General features: G+C 47.4%; 1 protein-coding gene across 1 annotated transcript; it reads right to left on the bottom strand.

Moving 5' to 3' along the window:
• Positions 1-651: 651 nt before the first annotated feature.
• Positions 652-18901, bottom strand: HRK (harakiri, BCL2 interacting protein). Its single transcript, XM_032471696.1, has 2 exons — positions 18465-18901; positions 652-5518 (listed from the first exon to the last, which is right to left on the bottom strand). The coding sequence occupies exon 1, from the start codon at positions 18794-18796 to the stop codon at positions 18521-18523; it is 276 nt and encodes a 91-aa protein (XP_032327587.1). The 5' UTR covers positions 18797-18901; the 3' UTR covers positions 652-5518; positions 18465-18520.
• Between the last annotated feature and the right edge of the window lie 8227 nt (positions 18902-27128).

The raw sequence follows: 27128 nt of genomic DNA, 5'->3' as shown, positions 1-27128 counted from the left end.
TTTCTGGGAGTTGGCTCCCATGTGGTGGTAAGATGGCCCCCAGAAGCTCTGTGTTTATGTTCTACCAGCTTCAGACCCCAGCAAAGTGAGTTCCTGCTTTTCCAAAGCTCCAGTAGGAGTCCTGAGGTTGATTCTCATTATTTTGTCCCCAAACCAGTCACTTTAGCTTTGGGAATGCTGAACGGGCCTAGGTCAGATGTTGAGCTCTGGATGTGGGGACAGAGGTGGGTGGGAGATGGAGTCTACCTCTCCAAGCCACATGGACTGAAAGTGGGGATGGGTGGGTCCCCAAAGAAGAAGAGGATCTATTATCTAGAAAAACAACCTGTCTTCAACCTACCAGTCTTAGGAACAAACTAGAATTTGGCCTTTTGGTACATCTCAGGCCAGGTAAATGCTGGTGAAAGTATCCCATGTAGAGCAGCCTGTTTGCCCACAGCTGGGGACATCAATCTGCAGGCTCATTGGCTTATCTACATGATGTTATGCATAAACGATGGTTTTGTGTACTGACCTTGAACTGTTGGGCAGGTTCCCCCAACCTGTTGCTCAACCCAAGGGTACTACTTAGGCCAACCCTCCCCTTGGGGTGTTCTCAGGAATACGACAAAGACAGGAGGTGAGGGTATGACGTTCTGTCCCACAGAAGGTTGGGGTGTGCAGCCAGAACCTCCCATAGTCTTTGGGGACCAGCCTTCCAAAAGGAAATGAAAACGCAAAGGTCTTTGGCTGGAAGCACACAACCAATTTTTTAATAAAGTCATTACAAATATGTACAAAGCATCTCCAAGGTACGAAATTCCTCTTACGAAAGAGCATGACGAACCAGCAAGGGTAGAACCCAGAACGGAATGTCCCCAAGCTTATTGCCTCTCCAGCTGAGTCAGAGGCCTCACTGAGGTTCCAAACAGCCCCACAGCCATCCCCACCGCACACACGGGCTCCTGGGCACTTATAGTGCAAAAGACCTTGAGGGGAGGAACTTGGGGGTTCAAGTGGGGGATGGGACGGGAAGGAGGTGAGAAAGGCTTCCCATGTCCTAGGAAGTAAGTTGAACAACGCATGTTTGCAAATGAGATGCTTGTCCCAGGGACCTTATAGAAATCAGGAACTCAAAAGGCAGGGAACAGATACATAAAATCCCCAACTAAACCATCCAGCCTGTCCTAGAGTGTCCCCAGATGCAACCTAAGTCAGGCTCCCCTGCTCCTTACTGGGCCCCAGGCTTGGGCTTGCCCTTGAACTAGTAGTGCCGTGGAACCAGCTCAGGAAGGGACCCAGTGTAGCAGGACAGGTAGCTCATGGACTTGGGGGATGTGGAGGGGGAGTCAGGCAAACCTGAATCCGGATCTTTGCTCAGCCTCTTCACATGCAACTTAGGCTAAATTTCATAACCTCTCTGAGCCTCAGCTTTCTCAACTGTAAAATGGGAATCGTAACAGCACTGTCTTCCGGAGTGAGCATGAGGAATAACTAAGGGGGAAACATGAGCACTTAACACAGTGCTTGGGGGTGTGAGCCCGCCATACATGGGTGCTTTCTTTACTGTGAAGCAGCAAGAACCAGTCTTTTCATGCTGGGAATGAGTTGAGGTTGTCAGCTTTTGAATCACCTTCATGGTAATGTAGCTCTCAGTAAATATAAATACTATAAAATAACCTGCCAGCAAGGCTTAGGGACACAGTGATGACCTGTTAAATCTGTTAAACACCGTGAACCAGACTGGAAAGGGACGTTCAGCATCGTCTGGTTCCAAGCAGGTCTACCCCTCCATCATCAATACATAAGTATATTTCTAAAGGAGATTCTACAACCTGGCACACTGTAGGTGCTCAATAAACAGGTATTGAAAGAACAAATTCAACTTTTAAAAATAACTTTTGGTTTACGCTTTAAAATGACACTCTTGATATCAACTTCCTCCCTCCATCAGCTCCCATGGGACTAGGCCAGGGTGTCTAGCCTGTCCCCTCACCCCCAAACCTGCTTCTGGCCCTGTGATTGGCCCAGATGGACTTAAGAAGTCATTCAGAAAAGGAACTGGTATCAACATTGAAGAACAAAACCTGTTTTCTTCTAATGCATCTTCTACTGCAGCTTCTAATACCAGATGGACACTCAACAAGTCCACAGCAGCAAGCCAGTGTCCCCAAAAGATACTTGTGCAGGATCAGAGGAGGACTTTGCCAATTTCCCAGTGAGGGGAAGTGATATTTTGTCACTGTCAGAAACATGATAATAAAGCATGAGCTCAGATACATAAATTGTGAAACCAGAGTCACAGCTCCATTGTTCTGTGACAGTATTGTTTAAATCACCTTTTTCCCCCATCAAAATAGAGAAGAATTTTAAAATGAGACCACTGGAAGAAGTGGAAAAGAAGTCTCCAGTATCCCAATGAAAGAGGAACAAAATGGGAATTGAGTTCTAGGAGACACACAGCCTAGGACCATGGACAGCAGCCACAGAGGCACATGGGCTCCCCCAAAGAAACCTGTTACTCAAGCTATATCTATGCCAAAGGGAATGTGAAATGGAACCCCCAAATCTGAAAAGGGGAAAAGAGATCTTATTTGCTCGTGGGGGTTGGGGGTAGAGGAGAGAAGCTTCCAGAAGGGAATGGATCTAAGTTGGAATGTTGATGTCCCAAGAGGTTCCAATCCCTGTGGTTCCTGGACCCCCATCCTCTGAGAACAACCAGGAAGGAGATCTTTCTGTTTTCTCCTCACCTCATTATGCAGCAAGCTACCTAAACGATGATCTCAGAGGCCTCCCTCTGCTCTGCACGGACACACACACACACACACACATTGCTGTCTGCTGAAACCCGATATGAGGTCTTTTTTTTAAATTTATTTCAAAGCCTCCCTCCCTCTCTCTCTCTCTTCACAGACGCTCTGCAGTGAAGCTAATCAAAATCAATGACTCCTTGGCAGCCAGAGAAAAGGGAGGGGGAAGAGAAGGAGGGATGGTGCCAGCACTTTGCACACTGTGGAAATATTTTTTTAAAAAAACCACCACCCCACTATCTCATGCAATTCAAGTAATGCAATAGGAGAGACGGTGGAGACAATATATACATATATATCATGCTTCAATTTCCTAATACAAATGTCCATCAAGAAGTCAAATCTCATATAAAAACAAGCATTAAAAACAACCCCTTGTCAAAAATCGGGGCAGTTGAGAAATGCACTCAAATTAATGATGTGCAAGAAAAAAGCCAGGATTAGATAAATACACAGTTTCTAATAATACAAGAGAATATGTACAAGGGACTTGGCTGTAAAGCTCCATCAGGAAGGTCCTGGGTGCCCAGTTCTCTCAGCAGTGTGGCTTCATTGAAATCAGTATTGCCCAAAACCCCAGCATTTGGAGTCTGGATTCTCTAGAGGAAATGTCATAAGCTAATCAGGGTCAAAAAAGGGATCTCCTGACCTTTAACCTGCATCTAGGTGGTCAGCTGTCCCCACTGCAGTCTGGAAGGCGCAGCCTTAAAGGAGCAGAAGAGAGCTGTGATCACGTACAACTACAGTAATGAAAACCCCGGCCCCAGAAAATGGGGTAAGCGGGAAAGACTAGTGTCTGCACGTCGTATCATTCTAATTCATCTGCCTTCTCTAAGTTCTTGGCTTGGTGGGAATGCCACCTGCGGCTCTCTGCCGACCCCTGCCTACACACCGTCCCCTGTAAACGTAACTGTAGGGAGGGCTCCAGCCCTGAAGGGAAACAAGTTCCCCAAAAATCAGCTTTCCTTTTTGTTTTGCTGAGTTCCAGGCTGTCTGGAGGAGAGGGGAAGCTGCCCTCACCTTCAGCAGTTCTGGATTGCATTTTTCTTTAAAGGGCTATTTAGGAAAACATAGGCATAGTTTTTTGTTTGTTTTTTTTTTTAAAGAAAGAAAGACAGCTCCCAGCTTGCAGCAGCACTGAAAGCTCCTGCATTCTAAAGGACCTGGTAATTTTCAGCAAAGCCCATGGGGAAGAATGGCTGTTTCAGCCCCATGTCAACCTTAAAATGGCTGATCCCTCTGCTGGCTTCTTAGAACTGGAAGGGTGTGCACTAACCAGCACCGCAGACCCCCTGTCCGTCGGTTCTGGGTGGTGATCTGCAAATCCAGCTTTGAAGAGCGACTGTCTGAACCTGCAGCCTGGTGCCTCACCAACTCAGTTTTGAAAAAGGCAGTGTGTGTCCTGCACAGAGGAATACCTGTTGTTGGATTTATTTTTAATGAAAGCAAAAAAATAATCATCGCTCCCTGAAGAGTCTTTGCAGCCAAGTCTCAGTCCAGCACACATCTTTTTCTTTTTTAGCCCTTCAAGAAACTTCTGAAAATAGTAGCTTATCTTGGAAAAAAAAAAAAATCAGACCCTCTGTCAGTCAGTGAGATGCTGGTGCATTTCATTTAAATGACCCTCTCCCTCCCCCAACCTCCCTTGCTTATAAATCACCCTTGACCACAACGTAGCCATTTCTTGGCTCTTTAATCCATAAAACCTAAGCCCTGAAATCCCCTTGGGGAGTGGGGGAGGCTGTGGACTGAACTCCCAGGATACTTCTGTGGCGGTGGAGGAGACTGCAAACAAGTCGTATGTGAGGTCAGCTTTCCACCACGTAACCAGCAAGCCACTCAGTGCCATCCCCTCCACTTCCTCCCAGACCCCAAGGTTTGCTCCAGAACACCTCTGGATATTCATCCCCACGTAGAGAAAGAGAAAAGACTCTCAAGTGGCACTTTGTGACTGATCCCTTAAAAAAAGAGAATCCAAAACAGCAAAATAGTAATCTCTCTTGTTCCCGGGCCTTGCTGGTCTGGCCGCAGAATACCATGGCAGCACCAGCAAGAACACACTTAGCACCAGCAAAATTTAGGTGAAGCACCAGACACACCAGATTGGTAGGAAAAAAAAATCCCATTTGTCTTGATGTGACAGTGGGACTAGCCATCTATCTAGGGAGGGAGAGAGATAGATTAGGACTTGTCAAGAGTTAAGAAATGGAGGTATCCCAGACTGCCCCTACAGAATTGGCCCCAAGTCCTCCTCACTTTTTCTTTCTATTTTGCCTTTTGCAGTTTCACCTCGTCCTCCACCAGCATCCCTCCCAGGCGGTTAGTCACCTCTGAGGCTAATCCCCACCAGTCTTTGCAGATTTTCTAGGTACACAGTAACGATCTCTCTTCCAGTGCCCCAGACAGGAAAGAGCATCAAAGTTCACATCGGAAGGTGCAGAAAAGGGAGGGGACCACGTCCTCAACAAGGCATGCACTGAATAGTAATATTCATATTTTCTTTTTATATATATATAGGGCTGTTTGTAAATAGCGTTGGGGTGTCTGTTTCTGCAGCTGGATGTCCAAGGGGCTTCCCCAGTCCCATTCCACGTTGCTACTATTGCTCCAGGCGCCGTCTTTATTCTCCACTTCCTTCTCGAAGTGCCAACTGCGACCTTTCAAGCTCTGGGCTCCCCCTCAGGAAAACGGGAACCAGCTTTCTCCAAGGACACAGGGTTTTCACCAACCTGCAGAAATAAAGACTTGCAGTTCAGTCAGTAGGCACGTGCATCAGCCACTGAAGATGGTGTCAGTGCACTGGGCTCCTGCACACCCAGCCCCACGTGTCCTGTGTCGGGAGCTAGAGGGGATGGGAGAGAGCTGCTAGGCACCAAAGCTCTGATTATGGAAGACAGGTCCCCCTAAAATTAGTCTTGGTGCTGCCCCACCCCTCAAAGTCCTGTCCATGTAGCAGCTTTCCATAAACATACATTTCCTCATGCACCCCCCCATACACACACCCATCTCTGTTTTCAGACCTAGATGTTTGCATAGACATCTTCTGTGATAGGTAACCGTGCTACTTTTTGGCTCCTCCAAATCAGGAACAGGACCGTCATCTATTCATCTCATAGATCCATATTCAAGGCAGACTTGCAGGACAGTCTCTGCTTGCCTGCATCCATCCATCCATCCATTCACTGCCAAACATGCCAGGCACTATCCTAGATGTTACAGATCCAGTGACAAAGTTCTTACCCTTAACGAGCTCAGAGGCCAAACAGAGGGAGACAGGAAGAAATTGGTAACGACAGTGTCACAAGGAGAGCACGCAATCTGGGTAAACTTGGGCTATGGGAGCCCAGAGGAGAGGCATCTCATGATAGAGCAGGGGAGTCAGAGAAAGCTCCTCAGAGAAAGAGGCAAACCCCTGCTGAGTACTGAAGGATGCCAGGGAATTAGCCAGAATCAGATGAGGTACTCCAGGCAGGACAGAAAAAACAGCATATACCCAAGAGAATGGAAAACATTTGGCCACACAAAAACCTGTACATAAATGGCCCCAAAGTGCAAACAACCCAAATGTCCATCATGTGATGAATGCATAAATTAAATGGGATACTTCCATACAATGGAATATTATTTGGCCATGAAAAGGAATGAAGCACTGATACATGCTACATGATGAACCTTGAAGACATGATGCTAAATGAAAGAAGCCAGGCATGAAGGGACAAATATTGCATGATTCTGTTTATAGGAAATGTCTAGAACAAGCAAATCTATAGAGACAGAAAGCAGATTCGTGGCTGCCCAGGGCAGGGAAGAGGGGTTAGGGAATGCAAGTAACTGGGGAGTAACTGCTAATGGGTACAGGGCTTCTGCCGGGGAAATGAAAATGCTCTAAAATTGGTTGTGGGGAGGGCTGCACAACTTTGGAAATATAATAAAAACCATTGACTTGTGCACTTTAAAAGGACGGATTTCATGGGATCCAAATTGTATCAGGAAGAGGAAGAGGAGTAGAGGAAGGGGGTGCAGAGAGAGGGGGATGGGAGGGGAGGAAAGGAGAAGAAACGGGACACAGGAATGAATTACCATGACTAGGTCAGGGAGCTTAATGAGGCTCAAGCAAAGACAGGAGGTTGGAGAGTTAGCAGAGGAGGTAAAAACAATTCACACATGACTCTAAAGCAGGTGGTGTGAGAACTGCCGTGTGAGGGATGCAGACCGAGTCTCTCCGGGGGTATGTATAGACGTAGATACGATGTATAAATATGTGTAGGAGAGAAAGGGGGAGAGAGAGCACTTTATGACCTTCAAGTAGGAAAAAGTCCGGGATGTTGACTTGTAGGAACTGAACCAACAGGCTAGCTCCCTTGGCCTCTGGCCTCCTGCCAGGTCTAGTTCGCAGAAGGCAGTAATGGGACAGTGCGATCAGGGCACAGATCAGCCACAGTGCCTGCCAGGAAGCCCTCCGGTGCAGCTCCAGGAGCCTCTCCAGGCTCCGCGTCCTATTCCTTCACCTCACTTTCAGGCCGGGGGTGCTGCAGGGTCCCTCACTGATTTCCTAAACTCTGCCCACCCTTTGCCATCAAACCTTTACTAAACTCTCCTGATGACTCACTTTAGGGGTGCTCTCTGCCTCTTATTTGGATAATGATACAACTGCATGAAAGAGGGAAGTCGTAATCCCACAGACCCCCCACAGCCTACATTAGCTGACAGTCACGAGGATCTGGATCAGTAACTGCAAACCTTTTGCCTTGGAGCTGCACCATCGCCCTCCAGCCTACCATTCCCGCACCAGCCCGTTCCCCTCCTAGCCCATCAGGGCACAAGTGCAGGAGACTGTCTGCTTTACTGTGTAGCTGCCCTAGGTATTCAAGGAATACTGAATCAGAGTCATCCATCAACTCAGTTGAGAAACACACTTGATTTAGTTTATGGAAACCAGCTTCTGTAACCCCTAAAAAAAAAATCTCACTTTATTGTGTAGTTACACTAACCTATAGAATGAAAGTCAGTAGCATCAGCCTGTAGGTTATTATGCTGCCTTAAACACGGTGACAAAATGGAAGGCTGGAGGGAGAGAAAGGAACCATATTTATTAAGCACCTACTGTGTGCTGTTGAGTGTGTTGACTTTGTGCTAAGCATTGTTCTCTGCACGAGATAAAGCCGAGTGCCTGTCTTCAGTCTGCCTCCCGTCTCACTGGGGAAGACATGAAATACGAGAGGCCAGGACTGCAACAGACCATTGTCTGCAGGTGTGTTTATAGCCCAGCAGTCAGGATGTGATTACACTCACCAGGAAAAATTCAGAGTGGAAGCTGGATTTGAACGGGGCCTTGAAGACACACATACATAGTTCGTCCACATTTGGAAGAAGACAGGATTGTTTTGGTGGGGAGAGGACCTGACTGAGAAAGGTGCAAGGGCAGTGACAAAGTACGGCTCAAACAGGGGACCACGATGAGCAGGGAAGTGCACCTGAATGTGGTGACAGCGGAGGTTGTGTCGACACCTGAGTTGAATGGAGATGATGAAGGGAACGTAACCATGGCATCAGGAGAGAAACGGTATCGTTTTCTTGCAAAACTAGGACCAGCAAATGATTTTCACTTTCCCTACCTGTAAATCACTGAGCCTGTATGTAATGAGTCTTTCTAAGGCTTTCCCAGGGCTGCTAAGTGGACAAATTCCTGTGCCCGTGATGTATTGGTTACAGGTTGGTGACCACAGTGAAAGGGGAACATCAGAAGCACACCTCTGCGCGGCATCAGCGAGCCAGTGGACACCATGTCATCACAGTCAGAGGGTGGGCCTGTGCATACGCTGTTGGGGGATTTTTAATTGGACGCCCTAGACCAGGGATCCAGCCCACAGAAGCAGTCACATAAATGTGCTCAAGGATGTTCCCTCCAGCTGTATGTGTAATGAATTTGGAATTTATTACAAATTTGAAAACAATCCCCATGTATTTATCGGTAGGAGACCGAGTTAACAAAGGAAGCTACAGTGCATATTAGAAAGAGGCAAATCTAAACATGACTAAGACAGAAAGATAGCTATGATTCTTAACTGAAAAGAGCAAATGGCCAAATAGCAGGATCCCAGATGTTTTTTCCTTTAATGAATGTGTGTGTGTGTGTGTGTACACAAATATCTATCTCTGTCTACATATCCATACTGAAAGGTATGGCAGAAGGGCAAAATAGTGTACTGGTTAAGGGCCCAGACTCTGGCACTCAACACTCAACACCTGAATTGGAATCCTAATTCAGGCACGTAAAAGCTGTGTGACCTTGGGCCAGTTATGAACCTCTCTGGGCCTCAGCTGTCTTATATGGAAAAAGCAGACAATAATAGTGAATCTCACTGTGTTGATGTAAGGACTGAAAGTATTAACATATGTGAGGCACTTAGAAGTCTGGCACATAGTAAGGTCTGCCTTTGTTGTCGTTATTATTGTTGTTTTAATGTACTTCAGACTCAAAGTTACCCCAGGGGAGCAGCTTTGGGGGCACAGTAAAAGAGCATTTACAGTACTTTATACACTTTAACTCTGTATCATTTATGTATTTTTTTCTTTTCTTTTTTTGCAAGGAGCAAGGAGTCATTGTACAATTTAAAACTAGTTTAAAAACATAAAGGCCACCGCCCCCTAGGAGCCACTTGTCCTGCCCCTGGGATGTTTTTCCTCAAACTTGGCTCATAAGGAACTTTCTCAAATGCTGACTCACAATCAAAGCTCACAACTGAAGAGACTCATGAAACGCCTTTGTAAAAATGTCCCTTATTTCCACTTTTCACCCACAGAGTGGAAGGGCAGGCGGGCAGAGGGGAGAACAGGAAACCTGGAGACCCTACTTGGGGTGCTGCAGGTGGGAAGTTGTGAGCTGTGGACCTGCTGCAGCGTTAGACAAAGCAGAAGCCTCACTCCCTTGTTCCTACAGCTGAGAAGAGCCTCGTCTTGATGCACAGTAGTTATCTCTATGCCTTGGTTTCCCCGTCTATAAGGTGAAGGAGTTGGGTTAGGCGATTTCTAAAGTCATGTCTACCTCTGGCTACCAGAACGGTGACCTCTTTGGATCATAGATCATTTGAGACTTGGGTCAAAGCTATGGTTTCTCTCTGAAGTTAGGGGAAGGGGATAGAGGAAGATGAAATCAGTCAATTTTGTGTCTCATTTCTGGGGGGTCCTAAATTCCCTGAGTCTCTCCCAGATGCATTCATTCATTTACCCACCCATCCATCCATCTATTCATTCAGTAGTCAGAGAATGCCTGCTCTGTGCTGGTCACTGGGCCAGGTGCTGGGATACAGTGAAAGGCAAAATAACAGGATGAGGGCCCTCCAGGGACCTGGAGGCCAGTGTCCCCCAGGTTGGGGAGTCTCGTCCTAGGGGGTTCCCCCAGCCCTGGTGCAGGGGCTTAAGAAGGCTGTTGGTGAGTCACTGCACTGGTGGGCGGGGGGCAGGATTAGCAACCACTTTCAGAAAAGCCCCCTAAGGGTTCCCACCATCCTCTGACTATGGGCCCATGGACTGAAATTTACACCAAATAAGAACAGCACTATCCCACAGTATCATTTACCATTTTCTCCTATTTTCTAAACACCAGTGACATGCCTTATACTGCCAAGAAGGCAGAGGGACATGCCTAAGGTCATACAACTGGTAAATGGCAGATCAGGACCTGATCTGAAAGTCCACCTGACTCCGAAGTCCATGCTGCTTTCCACCAAGCTGTCCTGCCTCACCATAAAATCTGGGTGAACGAGATAAACAGTTACCAGCAGTTAAACTTTCTGAATCCAGAATTAGGCCCCATGGTGTGCCAAGAGGCTAAAACATTTTCAGTATGGGCTATCTTTGAAGGTGGTACCTCTTCTCAAATCTATCCATAGCTCCTGACACATACCCAATCTCTGAAGACCCCTCCAAAAATACTTCATCTACATTTCCCCACCACCAGTATGTTAGTATCCTATGGTATTTATTAAGTCCCATGTGCCAGATCTAAGAATATCAGATGAATGTGGTGCACGGCTGTACCATGGTGACAGGTACAGCCAGGCAGGCAAGGAAGCTCTCCAAACCCTTGGTGACACTGCTGTGACTTGGAATCTTTCCCTGAAGTTGGGATGGGCACGCCAGGGATCATCAGCACTCATCCACTCAAACAATGGCTAGAAGTGTGGTCCACGAAGACTATTCCATAAGAAGACAACATAGATTTAACTGAGGATGGTCACAGCCAGCTCCAAGCCAAGCTGATAATCACATTACGCCAGTGACATAAATGAGAAATGGGAACAAGTGTCAGAGTTTATCTAGAAAGTCCTTCTGGGTCTTTACCACAAGATTTTATACTTTATACTCGTTAAACAATCCTTATAATAAAAGAATGTCTTTATACACTTTGATATCAAACTTCCACTGGTGGGCATTCTTGTGCCCAAAGAGTGATAACCCAGGATGCACTGCGTCACACTGGAAATAATCTAACTGCCCAATAATAGCAGACTGAGAAGGTAAATGATGGAACAGTCAAACAGTGAAATACTAAACAACCTTTAAGAAATGTGTCATAGAAACTGTTATAAAGCACAGAGAAATGTCCGTGATATAATGACTAAGTCAGATTACAGAGAATGTATTCAGAGGGATTCCATTTGTTAAAGTACTGCTCAGTGAATTTTTTAAAATGGAAAGATATCTATCAGAATATTAACAATGGGTAGTGAGATTAAAAACAATCGACTAAAGTTTTCTTTTATTCAGTATTTTCTAAGTTTTTGATAATGAACTTGTAATATTTTTGTAATCAAGAAAGAAGCTATTTTTAAAAAGGAATATTGTATTAAGTTTCCCAAGGCTATTTAATTCCATCTTGCCCAAGTCTGTGGCCTGTGGAGCAGAGGTTCAAAGATGGCAACACTCTGTGGGGCAGCCGATTTTCTCTGCACAGGGGAGTAAAGGAACTTTCTCTTTTCCTGGGTAACCAGCAATACTGAAAGGAGGCATTTCCCTGATGTGGGCTAAAGCATCAGTAGCACAGGCACCAGTTTAGGGCAGGAAGGAGGGAGGAGAGACAATACTGACTTAAATGATGAAATTTCTTAGGTGATAGAAATCCAGCCAGTACCCACAACGTTCTGGAGGGTGCTCAGGGTTGGGCATCGGGGAGCTGGTTCGGGGACCAGACCTCTCAGACCTCGGCGGGAGGTGAACTAGTTCATTTCCACTGAGAGGCTGGGGTGGGGGGGTCAGAGCCAGGGTCTCCTGCCCCTGCCCTGAGGTCTAGGAGCATCTGAGGCCAGGCGCTAGGACTAATTTATCTTCACATCCCTGTATCCTGTTGCCTGTCTCTGAGCTGGTGCTCAATTCAAGTTTGCAAACGCATGAGGATAGAACATAGCCCCATTAATTGCACTGCGTCTAATTCCCCTCTTGTCAAGTGCCTCTACATGTGCTGTCGACACCTGTGAATCCCTTTACAACAAAACTCAACCTCCCTACCACGACCTGATCTAGCCCCTCTCTGACTTCCTCTCCACCAAGTTCATGTGATGTTAGCCCACTGCTCATTTTTCTCTTCCTCAAACATACCGTGTAGAAATCTCACCTCCAGGGCACTGGATGTGCTATTATTCTCTCTTCCTAGAACACCTCTCTTCCAAGTGCCCTGTCTGGTTTCTTGTCACTTAAGTCACTAGTCCCTTGGTTCCTCCTCAAAGTGACCATCACCAGGCACTGCAGGTAACGAGTGCCCCAGGCGCTCTCTATGACACGCATACCTCGAAGATATGATATATATATATTTTTTTGTTTTGTTTTGTTTTTTTACTAAATAGAAGGTTGGTGGCAACCCTGCATCAAGCAAGTCTATCGACACCATTTTTCCAACAGCATTGCCTCACTTCGTGTCTCTGTGTCACATTTGGGTAATTCTCACACTATTTCAAACATTTTCATTATTATTATATTTGTTATGGTGACCTGTGATCAGTGATCTTGGACGTGATTATTGCAAAAAGATTATGACTTACAGAAGGATCAGATGGTGGTTAGCACTTTTTAGCAATAAAGTGTTTTTAATTGAGGTTCGTACATTGTTTTTAAAGATGGTGCTTTTGCACAATTAATAGATCACAGTGTAGTGTAAACATAACTTTTTTAAAAATTGAAGTATAGTCAGTTACAATGTGTCAATTTCTGGTGTACAGCACAATGTCCCGAGCATATATATATATATATATATATATATACACACATTTAATCATTTTCATATTCTTTTTCATTAAAGGTTATTACAAGATATTGAATATAGTTCCCTATGCTACACAGAAGAAATTCATTTTTTATCTATTTGTAAACATAACTTTTATACACACTGGGAAACCAAAACATTCCTGACTCGCTTTATTGCAGTGGTCTGTAACCAAACCCGCATACTTCTGAGGTACATTTCCTTTGTGTAGTCTTCAGAGCTCTCAGCGCTTTCTGAAATTGTCTCTGTTAGAACCGCATAATCCCCAAATGGCCACAACAATATCTCCTCTCCCACCTGGTAGTCTAGAACCTTGCCACTCCCCCATGGGGTGGTGTCTAACTCCACTCCCCTTAAATCTGGGTCAGTTTATGACTTGCTTTTAACCAAAGGGATTTCTAAAGCTGGGTCAGAAAAGGCAAAGCAGCTTCCACTTGCCCCACCCCCGCCCTGGGATGTTTGCTTTTGGAGCGCTAAGACACCAGGTCAGAATCCATTTACTCTGAGGCTGCCATGCTTGCTGTGGGGAAGCCCAGGCCACAACAGGAGGCTGAGTATAGATGCTCTGATTGGCCATCCCAGCCAGCGCCCAGCATCAACAATCTGGAAATGAAGATTCCCCTCCCACGACCCCCACCATGACTCCAGCCCCCAGCCAGCCAGGAATAGAGCCAAGTCGCCCCTGCTATGCCCGGTCTGAATGTCTAACCCACAGAACAGGTGAGCATAATCAAAGAGCTGTTTTAAACCACTAAGTTTTGGAGTAATTAGTTACACAGCAACAGCAACCAGAGCAATCTTTATTGATTCATCATCTGTCTCTTACCATTAAAATGTGGGTTCCATGAAAGCAGGGACTTCTGTGTCCTTCCTGGGTCCACAGTGCCCTGTACACAGTAGGCACTCAATAAGTAATAGGTGAATAAGGGAAAGAAGCTGAATTTGGGAAACAGTAATAGTCATCTTGTATCGTTTCTGATTGATTCATGTCTTCATCATAGTTATTTTGTATCCACTATGTGACAGGCAAGTTGCCAAGGGTTAGGGATACTGTGGGGCAGCTCTTGGGAAATGCTGTCACACACAGTGATGATCAGAAGGGAAACAGAAGCCCTCACTCCACTCCTCCCTACCCCAAATGTAGGCCTGAAAAGCTGACTTTTCAAAAACCAGAGGTGCAGTTGCTAAATCCACCCAGCCCACATCTGGGGGTATGTTTATCCCCGGGTGTGGCTGTTTTTCCATCCACAGCTCAGTCACTTGTGCTCTGGCCTCTCACTGGGCAAGCAGGTGACTGCAGACAGGGACCACGTGGCAGAAAGGCTGCCATAGTCCTGCACATCTGGCTCCTTCCCAGGAGCGGGGTAGGTTCCTCCCCACCTTCCCCAACCCCCAACAACTGTCTCCCCTTCTGCTCCCTCCTTTCCTTCCTTGCCTAGGCTTTCAAGCTCTAAAAGTAATCCTAGCAGGGGTGCAGCCGGTTGGGAGGGAGGCCTGAGGGATGGGCCTCCAGGTTTAACCACTTAATCCCCAAAGTACCTGCCAAGAACCAGTTAGCATGTCTGGTGGGCAGGCCAGGCCGTCATTAATTCATTAAAGCAGGCTCCTGCTGGCCCATTATCTTCTCTGCAGCTGACCACGTCGCCTCTTGGGCGTGCAGAGTCCCCCTTTCTCCCCTTCTCCTTAGTCTCAAGGCAAGGTTCTACCCACCCCTGGTCCCCTCTCCCAGACAGATTCCTCCTTCTCTCTCCCTCCCCGCCCCCTCCCAAAGCACACTTCTCCCTCCCTCCCACGCCTCTGCCAGCCAGCACTCACCATAAAGCATCTTTTGTTCCTTCTCCTGTATCTTCCAGCAGTGACTGGTTAAATCATACCCATTCTCCTCCCGGCCTCCCCAGCCTCCAAGGAGCCTCCCCCAGGCTCTCTCAGAAAGGGAATCTCTCTAATGCAGGGATTCGAGGCTCACTGCTTGCTGCCTGGTATCTCCTCTGCTTGCTGCCTGGTATCTCCTCCTCCCCTGCACCCCTCAAGTCATTGGAGGGGCTGCGTGCTGCTGCAGGCCCTCAAAGACAGAAACTCCAATTCCAGTTCTGACGTTGCCACTGATCCTTTGGGATGAATTAGGTGGACTCTCTCTGCCTCAGTTTCCCCTTTGAAACAGTAAGAATGGCATTAACCATTCCATAACATCCTCTGATGATTCTGCTAAGTGCCAGGCACTGCACTGGGCACTTGAAATGGATGCTCTCCCATCAACCTCCCAACAACCTTGATAGAGATACAGCTCCAGTTTACAGATACAGGCTCAGAGAGGTTATGGTTCTTACCCAAGGTCACACTGCCAGAAAGTTCCTAGGCTGGGACTTAAATCCAGTTCCATCTGACCCTAAAGCCATGCTCTTAACTGCTATACTGTCCTGGTCCACATGGCCCTGATTCCCCAGGTGGCAAGCAGGAATGATATGGAATCACCAGCAATGACAATGGTAAAATGTTGTCTACTTTGGGAAAGAAAGATATTAAATGCATAATCATAGTCATGATAGCTCCCTTTTGTTTTTCTTTTTTATGTACCAGGCACTGTTTTAGAGCTTTCTGCATATGATTTCATTTTACCCTCTTGACAATATCTATGCATTTAGGTACCACTATTGTCCCCACTTTACATATGGGACAACTGGGTCTCAGAGGTTCTTTCTGGATTTTGTTTGTTTGTTTGATGGGACTTCTGAGAAGAGTATTGCCGGCTCACAGTACAGGCTCAAAACAAGTTTGCTGAGACTGCTGTTGTGCATATAGTAAAGCTCAACCCTTAAAGCCTAAGAAAATGGTCAGTCCTAGTGGCTGATTCAGGCCTCCCTGGAACACCTTCGGAACCCTGTGAGCATCCCCACTTATCCTCTGGGATAGGAAATGTGGAGAAGACCACAAACAGCACTCAACAAACTCCTTCTCCAGGGGATTTCCTTTCACTTCTTCCTAACTTACCGAAGGCTGGGAAAAGATAGGTTTTCCCCAGTCAAGCCAAAAGCTCAAGAAAGGCCCGGGTTGTAGGTAGCAGGGAGAGGATCCAAGTCCTGAGGATAGGGGCGGAGCTTGGGAGACCCGGAATGGGAAACCCCGGGATGCGGGCACAGTGATCAGAGGGAGCGAGGTGTGACGCTCCAGGAAAACTGTGCTGGGCATCCTGGGGTCTGGGCAGCAGACACGGAAGGACCCTAGATGGTGTGGTTGCTTGGGAAGTCCGGACGCGACACAGTAGGCGGGAGGAGAACCCAGGGGTGTGCTGAGGGGGTGACCTGGAGTCGGGACGCAGCACAGGACTTTGGGACAGAAGCAGAGTGAGGAGGGAGAAATAAATTCTTCCGTTTCAATTATCTGCTGACACCGCACAAGCGAAATTCCTCCCCGTCCCCTCCCCTTACCCCGTGGGTCCTCCCCCGCGTCCGAGCGCAGAGGGGCGCGCTCCATCCGCTGCTGGCGCCCTCGCAGAGGTCTCGGATCACCTCCCAGCCGACAGCCTTCTCCTGGGGTCCCTGGGAGCAGCCTCAGCCCCGACGCGCACACAGCGCACACACAGCCTTCCTTGGGCTGGGCATTCTCCGCCCTCTGGGTGGGATGCCCAGCATCCCTCACCGCCTAGTCCTGGTAAGGGAGCGCTTCTCCAGCCTTGCCTGGACCCCAAGACATGAAGAAGCCCTCTTCTCCATCTCTACTGGATTCCTCTCGGTCCCCATCTTTGTAATCCACTTTCCCACTATCTTATTCTCCAAGAAGTCTCTTTTTCTCCAGCTCCTCCGACTTTCCTCGTCTTGCCACCGTTTTTCCTCTCCCTCCTCTCCCACCTTCCTTCCGCCTTTCTCTAGATTTCACACTTTGGGCTTCGCGTCTCTTGTTCGACTCCCTTTTTCTCATCCCCCCCGCCCCGCGCCCCATACAAGACGGTCCTGCCCCTAGGATTCAGCAACCCCATCGTGGTCCCCTGCGGTCGAGGGTATACCCGGGCCTCTCTTCCGAGAGCAGTAGATGGGACCTCCAGGACCCGGGCAAAGACTGCCCAGAAGAGCGCACCTCTCTTCGCCAGCGCCCGGGCTGCGCCGGCCCACGCGACATCTGTCGCCCGCGCTCCCGGCTCACACCCCGCGCACCCCCGCAGCTTCCCGGGCGCTGCCACCCCCCACGCTCCGGCTGCCACCTCTCCCTGCGGGCGCTGAGCCAGCTTCCCAGGGTGTCGTTGCACCGTGGGGCTCGGCTGCGACCTGGGCGCTTGGCGTCCGTGGGCCATGGCAACCTGATCCTGGCCTTCTCACCTTCGACCTTCACTTTCCGGGCCTAGACCCACCTATGTTGGGCGCAGCCTGATTCCCTCCATCGCCATTCTCTACGGCTCTCCTCTCTATTTCAGAATCTGAAAAGACAGTCCTTACATGTTCGCTCCCGAAAGCGCCTAGCACAGAGCCAAGCGCACAGCTGGAGCTCAGTAATTCCCCAACCCCAAGGACCTAGCACACAGTAGGTGCTCAATACCATTCTGCCTCTGGTACCAAACATACTAGGTGTTCAATACTCACACCCCCCCCCACCACGCATTGCCAAGCATTCTGCAGCCTCTGAAACATTCCCTTCGTCAACGGGGCTGGGCACCCCAGAAGCTCAGTCAATGCTCTTTCATTAAGGCTTCCCCCCCTTGGAGTTTCCCGAAGAGCCTCAGATCCCAGCCCACTTCGGGGCATCTCCTTCATCTTAGCTCCCTATTTCGTGAAAAGGAAGCCAAGCTCCTTAAACGGGACACCGCTGCTAAGAAGCAGCGAAGAAGTTGGCAGAGCAGAGGAAAACTGCGAAGTGTGCGGGCTTTACGGAGAAAGAGCCGGCCAGAAACCTGGAGGAGGAGAAATTCGCGAGATGCGCTCGGGGCGCCCGAGGACGTGCAACAGAAAGTGGAGAAGTGACATTTAGGAAGCAGAGGGTCTGGCGCTGAGGTGATGGAGACCGCGGCGACTTAGGACCAGGGAGCGACTTGGAAGAAGACTAGGGACTTGTCTTGAAACCGCGATAGATTATAATTCTTTGGTGTGGCTGGTGACTCTTCTCTCACAGCAAGCACACTTTTTACTTCCACTGTGTTTGCTTGAAAGGCTGGTGGGGCTTATAGAGGCCAAAGTCCTTCCAAAGCCACCCCGCTGGAGGGAGTGGCAAGATGCGCTTAAGGAGTCGGAGACAAGGGGCAGAAACGGTGGACGTGATGCTTGGAAGGAGAGATGGGGACTGCCGAGGAGGGGGACGGAGATCCTTGCGAGAGAAGGGAGCAGAGGAAGGAGATGGGAAGAGAAGAAAGCCGCACTTGGGGCTCTCTCGCTCCCCAGCCAGCCCCGCGTCTCCAGTCCCCAGCCGCCGCGCCCTGGCGCTCGCTCGCGTACCTGTTGCTCGCTCCGGCTGGGTCTCGGCTCCGGCCCCACCAAGAAGCCCCGCGTTCCTACAAGTTCCGCCTGCCGAGCAGCCAGGCCGCCAGCGCCGCCACCTGCGCGGCCGCGCACAGCCAGGGCCAGTAGGTGGGGAGCGCGCTGGGCGCCGGCGCCCTCCGGCTCCGCGCGCGGCGCCGCCACATGGTGCGCTGGTGCAGCTCGTCGCCGAGTGCCTTGAGCCGGGCGGCCGTGAGCTGCGCGGCGGACGAGCGCAGACCCAGGCGGCCCGCGCTGCAGGCGCACACGGCTGGGGGGCCGCGGCCGCGGTGCAGGGGGCACGGGCACATGACCGCTCGCCTCGCTCCCTCCCCGCGTCGGGCCGCCCCTCGCCTCCTCTCCCTCCGGCCTTTGCGCCCGCCTCCGCCGCTCTCCAGCCGCCGGGGGCCTCCCCTGGACACCAAGTTTCTCCTTGTGTTGTGCGTTTGTTGTGCTGACGGCGCTATTATTAATTAAAGTGTCACATGGTGGAGGGGGGCGGGGAGGGCGCGGGGAGGGGGGTTACATCATCCGGCCCCCCGGGGGGGGGGGCTGGAGGCAGAAGAAACCGAGAGGTAACTTTTAACCCTAGCAGCGCCGGCAGCGAGGGGGCGCGCGGGTTGGGAGAGGAGGAGCACCCGGCGCTGGGACGCCTGAAGGCACCGGCCGCGGGTGTCCGGGACTTGGGGGGTCGCGGGAGACCCCCGCGGAGGCTTGGAGCGCCAAGCAAGGTTTTTCTCCTTCCTATTTTCCCGAATTCAGTTCCAGTTCCGATTTGGCGAGGGGAGCAATCTTGTTTGCCGTTTTGAGTGAAGCTGTTATCGAATTCGGCTGCCTCATTCAAAAATATTCCGAAGCTATTGTTTCGTTTGGGAGAGATGGGTCGATTCAAAATCTCTTGAGAGGGCCAGATTCAACCCAACTTGCGTACTTTCAGATCTGACTCGGCACCTGTAGGCTGCGAATTTGAGCACAGACGACACACGCCCCCACCCCTGTCTGAGTTACGCCACCAGGCACTAAAGCGCCCCCAGCGCCGCTAGAAGCCTTGATGGAGGCGGGTGGAGGGTTAGGGGGTCGACCCTTAGCATCGGCCCTTCGCGGCGCACCGCGCCTACCTGCCCCCCTCCCCAAAGATCTTCCCAAGGGGTTTTCCAGTAGAAAATTTACTTTTGTCTGCTTCTTTTGTGAATATTACTTTCCCGCCTGGGTTAGTTTCTAGCAGTGATCTAATGCGCAATGGAGACTCTGAGGGGTCTGTGGGGTAGGAGATGGGCGGCATGGGAGACTTGAGCCTCCTTTTTTCCGGTCTGAGAGCTGCCCCTGTGCCCTTCCAGACAAGAAAATCTGCAGTTGTCCCTGCTGGTGGAGGTACAGATGCGCGACAGAGCTCTCAGTATTCTCTGGGGGAGACAGAGACCTTCACCCATCTTAAATCCATTGGGATTCAGAAAACGAGGGAACCTCGAGGTGGCTCCAAGCTGGTCTTCTAAATCCTGGTAAGACACAGCTCTTATCTGCCACTTCTCACTGGCAGAGTGTTTCCAAGGCCTGATAAATCCTTCAGTCACTTAGAAAAGATTCTTCAAGACTGTGAACTTAGTTTGGGTCTGGGTTTATCATGGAGAGAGTTCCCCTTGGCCTGGAGCATGGTCAGGGATCAGATCCTAGCTCTGCAATGTGATCTTGGTATCTCTTAGATCTGCCCAGCCCCAATTCTCCTACCCTTAGTAATGGTCAACACTCACTGGGTGCCTTCTGTGTAGGTTACTGGGCTAAGGCCCCTGTCTACACAGCCTAAAGTGAGTTTCCTAACAATTCTAGGGTGGTGAGAGTGTGCTATTACTATCCTATTTTACAGATGAGGAAACTGAGGCACAGGGAGGTAAGGCCTCTTGTCCAAGGTCACAGAGTTAGTGAAGAATAAACTTGGATCTAAACTGGGGCAGTCTGCCCCAGGCTCTAAGCTCTTAACCACGGTTTTATACTGCCCCCTGTAATCTGGGAATAATAATACGTTCCTCCCAGGATTGGGGCAGAGATTAAATGAGAGAAATGTGTGCCAAGCACCTGGCATGCAGTGGGCCCTGGATAAACCTTGGTTCCCTTTGCTTCTGGCCAGAACCACTTCCCCATTCTCCTGGGACTCACCTCCTTAATCCCCTCTAGTCTTTGCAGAGGGGACCTGATCCACTGCCCGGTTGAGTGTTCCAAGAATGAAGATACAGTGTCTATTTAAAAAGCCCTTTGGATTTAAATTGAACAATTCCCTCCCCCCCTTTTTAATCTGCACGCTTTTAACGGCTCACTTCATGGACATTAATTTTAATGGGACGATTATTACCCTGTTTGGAAGCCTGCCCCTCGAAATGCTGGGCTCGTGAGGTGGCGCTGGGTCGGGTCCCAGCAGCTTGGATGTTTTCTGTAGCAGAGAGAGTGCAGCCTTGGCCATGGAGACGTGTCATTCAGCAGAGGGAGAAGAGGGGGTGATGGATAAGTGGGGGAAAAGAGAAGACTTCTTTCTCTCCCCTCAACTCTCTGCACGTGACAGTCAGCCCCTAATTTGCTCACCTTAGAGCTGTTCTGCCCTATTTGGCCATTCACTAACTGGGGAAACAGGCCTTGCATTGAGGCTTTTTGGAGACTGTTTCCTCAACTGTTAAGTAGGAAAAATAATAGTACCTATCTCACAGCATTTAATAAGATCACACCAGTAAGCCCAGCACACTGTTGGCATTTAATAAATGTTGGCTACTGTTACTATTTTAAAGTAGATTGTGACTCACTAAACAGTGTGCTTTGCAGAATGTTGGAGAGCCCACATCCTCCAATCTATAGGGTTCCTCTGTAATCGCCTCTGGGCGATCCCATCATTGATGTTGAGAATTGTCCAGAAAAAGCAAATTCTTTGGCAGAGTGAAGTAACACTCTCCTTAAACTTCAGTAAAATTGAATTTTTGATTTTAATGTATAGTTTAATGAATATTTATATGTTGTTTACTCTGTGCCAGGCCCTGTTCTAAGTGCCTTAAACATCTTAACTCATTTAACAACCATATGTGATAGGACAGGTACAACTTTTCATCCTGTTTTCTGGATGAGCAAACTGAGGCAGAGCATTTTAAATAATTTGTCCAAGATCATACAGCTGTCTGGCCCCAGAGTTTGTGTTCTCTTAGCATTATGTCACTACTGGGGACTTGGGAAGAGGGAGGGAGGCTGTTATGTAGAGGGAGGCCGTGTCCCCCTAAAATTCTTATGTGGAAGTCCTAAGCTCCAGGACCTTAGAATGTGACTGTATTTGGAGATAAGTTCTTTAAAGAGATAATTAAATTAAAATGAGGTCATCAGAGTGGGGCCCCAATATAATATGACTGGTGTCCTTGTAAGAAGAGAGAGAGACACCAGGCATGTGGAGAGGCGGCCGTCTGCAAGCCAAGGAGGGAGGCCTCAGACGACACTAACCCCGCCAATGCCCTGATCTTGGACTTCTGACCTACAGAACTGTGAGAAAATAACTTTCTGATGTTTAAACCTTCCCACTCTGTCATGGCAGCCCTGCTATACAGGGAGTGAGACAGGGAGAGAGACAGGAAGAATGCCCTAAAAGGGAAGTTAGAAGTAGATACTCAGCAGGCTGTGGCCACTTTGACTGCCAGGCATGTGCTTGGACATTTTCCTGGGTTCTTGAGAAGGGCTGAGTTCTAGGACTGTTCACATGTTCCCCTCCCTCCTTCTTTGTGTCCTGTTGGAGATGTTCAAGGGAGGAGGAGTTTTAGGGAATTATTTTAAGAACTAGTCCATGAAACCCAGTTGATACATTTATTCAGAGAATACTTTCCCTACCAATTGCAAGGATGTGCAACCTCTCTTGTAAAGAAATAAGACAGATTTTTCTAGTCCATGAAGATTTCCTATGGTATTTCCAGTGCTTAAAACTGGGCTTAGCACATAGCCAACGCTCAGTAAATATTTGTAGAAGGAAAAAAGGAAGGTAGGGAGGGAGGGAAAAGGAGGGAGGGAGGGGGAGGGGGAGAGAGAGAAAGGAAGGAAGGAGGAAAGAAAGAAAGAAAAAGGAAGGAGGGAAGGAAGGAAAGAATGAATGAATGGTAAGCATCCTGATTTGTCTCTCCTACTTTCAAACACACATGGTGATGTACGTAGAATTATCATCAATAACATTAAAAAAAATAAAAAAGTCTTGCCCCAAATCATTCCCTTACCTTCTAAAGGAATCAATAGTCAAGTATTTTGAGCAGGAAGTGTGTGTATATTGGGGGTGGGGGGTGTATTTCTTTTCTTTAATTAAAACAATAATTACCTAGCCTGGTGTTTGAGACCAAGTGAGCCTTACCTTATGATGGTTTAATTCACGTGGCTTGGTGAAGTGGTAAATGAATGAACAGCTGTTGCCTCCTCCAAGCAGCTGTGTTTCCTGAAGCCATGTATTAATGCCAGGGCCAGATTTGATGCCAGGAGTTGGCCTGGTGAACAACAGGGTTCTTGAATCAAAATCAGACTAATAGCACAGTGGTTTGACACTCTGTGCCAGGAAGGCCTGGGTTTGAACCCTAGCCCCTCCATGCAATATTGGGCCCTACCCTGGGCATATTTTTCATCTCTCTGAGCCTCTACTTTCCCATCTGTAAAATGGGAATAATAATCAAATCACCTACCTCTTGGGTTGTTGCGAGGATTAAAAGAGAGAATGTATCAAGTGTTTAGCAAAGTGCTTGGCACTCAATAAATGTTAGTTATGGTCCTTGTTGATGTATCAGGATTATTAAGCATCCACTTAAGAAACAGAATAGGGACCCTGACCCAAACCCACTGGGAAAACAAGTGGATTCATATTTCAGTGAGTCCAATATTCAATTACATCACATTCATTCCCAGGGAAGTCCCCTGCATTCAATAGCCCTGGAGCAGGACAGCGCTCATCTCTCACATTTATCCTACTTAACCCTCTGATACCTGAAAAGATGGGGTAACTCCTCCAGGGATATCCTAATTATTCATTTGCTACTTCTCCCTTAAGATTCTTTTTGTTGTAAGTAAAGAGTGAATAGCAGACAAATGTCCCCAGCAGGAGAGAAAAGATTAACCAGCCCATAATTATAGTCTCATCAATACTTTAAGTGTAAAGGGTAAACCTCACTTAAATAAAACCAAATGCCTTGATTACCAGAGTCACAACAGATAGGGTTGATTAAACTTGCACTCCTGCTGTGAACATTCAGACATATTGTCCTTTGCTCAGGCAATAATCACTTTATTGCAGCCAACGGAGGAGCTTGGTTTAAACAATCGAATCTCTAGACTTGAAATTATACTGCTGAGAGGGTAAATGAGGATAAATACTGGAGAACAATTTGGCAGACCTAGAAAAACTGGACATTCACATGCCCTGTGACCTGGTGATTCCATTTCTAGCCATTTACTCTAGATCAGTGGTTCTCAACTAAGGACAGTTTTGCTCCCCAGGAGACATTTGGCAAAGTCTGGAGATGTTTTTTGGTTGTCAAAACTGAAGGGTGTCGCTAGCCTAATGGGTAGAAGCTTGGGATGCTGCTTAACATCCTACAGTGTACAGACAACAAAGAATTATCTGGCCCAAAATGTCAATAGTGCCAAGTGTGAGAAACCCTGCCCTAGGTATAGCAGGTGGTATGCATTTGATAAATACTTGAGTCATAGGATTTTTATTAGTTACTTGACAATAAGTCCAGAGCAGGGATTGGCAAACTATGGTGTGTGAGCCAGTCGGTCTGCTGCCTGTTTTTGTAATAATTTTACTGGAATACGGTCATGCTTATTCATTTATGTATTGTTTCTGGCTGCATTTCTGCTGCAACAGAAGAGTTGAATAGTTGTAACAGAAATCGTTTGGGCTGCAATGGGTAAACTATTACTCTCTGGCCCTTTACAGAAAAAGTGTGTTGACCCCTGATCTGGAGGAAGACAAGCTCAGGGTTGGGTTTATGGTGCAAATATTTCATTAAGAATCAGGGTATAGTTCAGTGGTGGAGTGCGGGCTTAGCACGCAGGAGGTCCTAGGTTCAATCCTCGGTACCACCATTAAGTAAATAAATAAACTAATCAAACAACCAACCAACCTAATTACCACCACTCCCTGCAAAAAAAAAAAAAAAAAAAAAAAAAAAAAGAATAGGGCTATGCCTTTGCTTCTGTTCCACAGTCCTCAGTATTTTGATTTTGGTCCTCAGGTTTATTGCCTCGTGGATGCAGTATGGCTGCCACAGCTCCAGATATTGCAGTGTACTGGGTTGAATAGTGTCCTCCAAGGTTTGTCTCCATCTGGACACCATGAATACGACCTTATTGGAAGATAAGGTCTTTGCAAATGTAAACAAGTTAAGATGAGGTCATACAGGATTAGGGTGTGTCCTAATCCAACGACTGATGTCCTTATAAGAGGAGGAAAATTTGGATACTGACATGCACAGAGAGAATATGGCCATGTAAAGTTGGAGGCAGAGACTGGAGTTATGCTGACGCAAATCAAGGAACAGGTAGGATTGCTGGAAACCACCAGAAGCTAGGAGAGAGGCAAGGAAAGATGCTTCCTTTGAGTCTTTGGAGACATAAGGTACAATCTGGTGATCCAAGATAGCTGTGTGAATTCCCATCACATTCCCAGAATTACCACTTAACACTTTCACTTATATTTTATTGGCCAGAACAACTTAGTCATGTGGCCACACCTAGCTACATGGGATGCTGGGAAATGTAGTCTTATAGGTAAGGAAAGTCTTATAGGTAAGTAGCAATGTGCCTAGCTAATACATATGAGAATCTGTTACCAAGAGGGAAAGGAAGAACAGATGGTTGTTGAAAGTCTCTGCTTCACCATTATTGCCTTAACCCAGGGGTTGGCAAACTATGGCCCTTGGGCCAAATTCAGCCTTCCATCTATTTTTCTTTTAATTGAATTTTTAAAGATAATGGTTAATTCACGTGCAATTGTAGAAGAAATATACAGCGATCCCTTTTACACTTTGCCCAATATTCCTCAGTGGTAATATTTGGCAAAACTATAGTACAATATCATAATCAGGCTATTGACACTGATCCAATCCACTGATCTTATTCAGATTCCACAGTTTTACTTGCACTGTGTGTGGGTATGTGTTAAGTTCTACACAATTTAATCACCTGTGTAGGTTCGTGTATCCACTGCTGGAAGGATGCTGTTTCCATGACATGGATGTACCATAGTTTATTGAACCATTCAACCATCAAAGAACATCTGGGTTGTTTCCAGTTTGGGGCTATGAGAAATAAAACTGCTGTGAACATTCATACACAGGGTTTTGTGTAAACACAAGTTTCCCTTTTCCTGCGATGAATGCCCAAGAATGCAATTGTTGGGTCACGTGATAGTTGTATGTTTAGTTTTCTAAGAATCTGCCAAACTGTATACCTTTCAACCAGCAATGGATAAGTGATCCCAGTTTCTCTGCATCCTCTCCAGCATTTGGTGGTGTCATTATATTTTATTTTAGCCATTCTGATAGGTGTGTAGTGATATCCCAGTGTGGTTTTGCTTTACTTTTGCCTAATGGCTAGTGATGTTGACCATCTTTACATGTGCTTATTTGCTATCTATATATCTTCTTTGGTGAGTCCATCTGTTTTTGTAAATAAAGCTTTATTGGGGCACACTCACACCCATCATGTGTGTAACATCTCTGTCTGCTTTTACACTATAAGAGCAGAACTGAGCACTTGGGAAAGAAATTCTATGACCTGCGAGCCTAAGATATTTACTCTTTCCCTTTATGGAAAAAATTTGCCAGTGCCTGCCTTAGACAGATTATGATTTATTTCTTGAGGCTGGGCACAAAGATATTCAAACAAAATCAGGGTTTTGGTAGCAAGAAAGGAGGATATGGTGGTATCTCCTACATGAAATGCTGTTGTATTTCCCCTTCTTATTAAAGAAACCAGTCATTGGATCAGGACCCACTCTCCTCCTGTATGACCTCATCTTAACTTGTTTATAGTTGCAAAGTCTCCCAGTGGTACCCGACTTCTGTTGAAGAAACTGCCTCTCTTCTTGTTTGCATGATTTCTAAGAAATCAGGTGTAATTTTTATCTTTGTCCTCTGTGGGTAAGGTGTTTTCACCCTTCTGACTTCTTTCAGGATTTTTTCCCTTTATTTCTGATTTTGTATAGTTTGAAAATGATATGCCTCAGGATAGATTTTTTTGGCATTTTTCTTGCTTGGAGTCCTCTGAGCTTCCTAAATCTGTGGGTTGGTGTCTGATATTAATTTGGGGGAAATTCTCATTCATTATTGTTTCAAACATTTCTTCTGTTCCTCACCGTCTTTTCTCTCCCTCTGATGTTCCCATAATGCATGTGTTACACCTTTTGGAGTTGTCCCACAGTCTTTGGATATTCTGTTCCATTCTTTTCAATCTTTATTCTCTTTCCTTTTCAGTTTTAGAGCTTTCTGTTGTGATGTCCTCAAGCTCAGAGATTCTTTCCTCAGCCACGTCCAGTCTACTGATGAGTCCATCAAAGGCATTCTTCATTTCTGTTACAGTTTTTGATCTTTAGCATTTGTTTTTGCTTCTGTCTTAGGATTGCCTTCTCTCAGCTTACACTGCTCATGT

Source organism: Camelus ferus, chromosome 32 (assembly GCF_009834535.1).
Source record: "Camelus ferus isolate YT-003-E chromosome 32, BCGSAC_Cfer_1.0, whole genome shotgun sequence".
NCBI lineage: Eukaryota > Metazoa > Chordata > Mammalia > Artiodactyla > Camelidae > Camelus > Camelus ferus.
This window is presented reverse-complemented; position numbering and strand designations above follow the sequence as displayed.

Coding starts and splice junctions, on each gene's coding strand:
- HRK (XM_032471696.1), bottom strand. CDS start 18,796: ATGTGCCCGTGCCCCCTGCACCGCGGCCGCGGCCCCCCAGCCGTGTGC.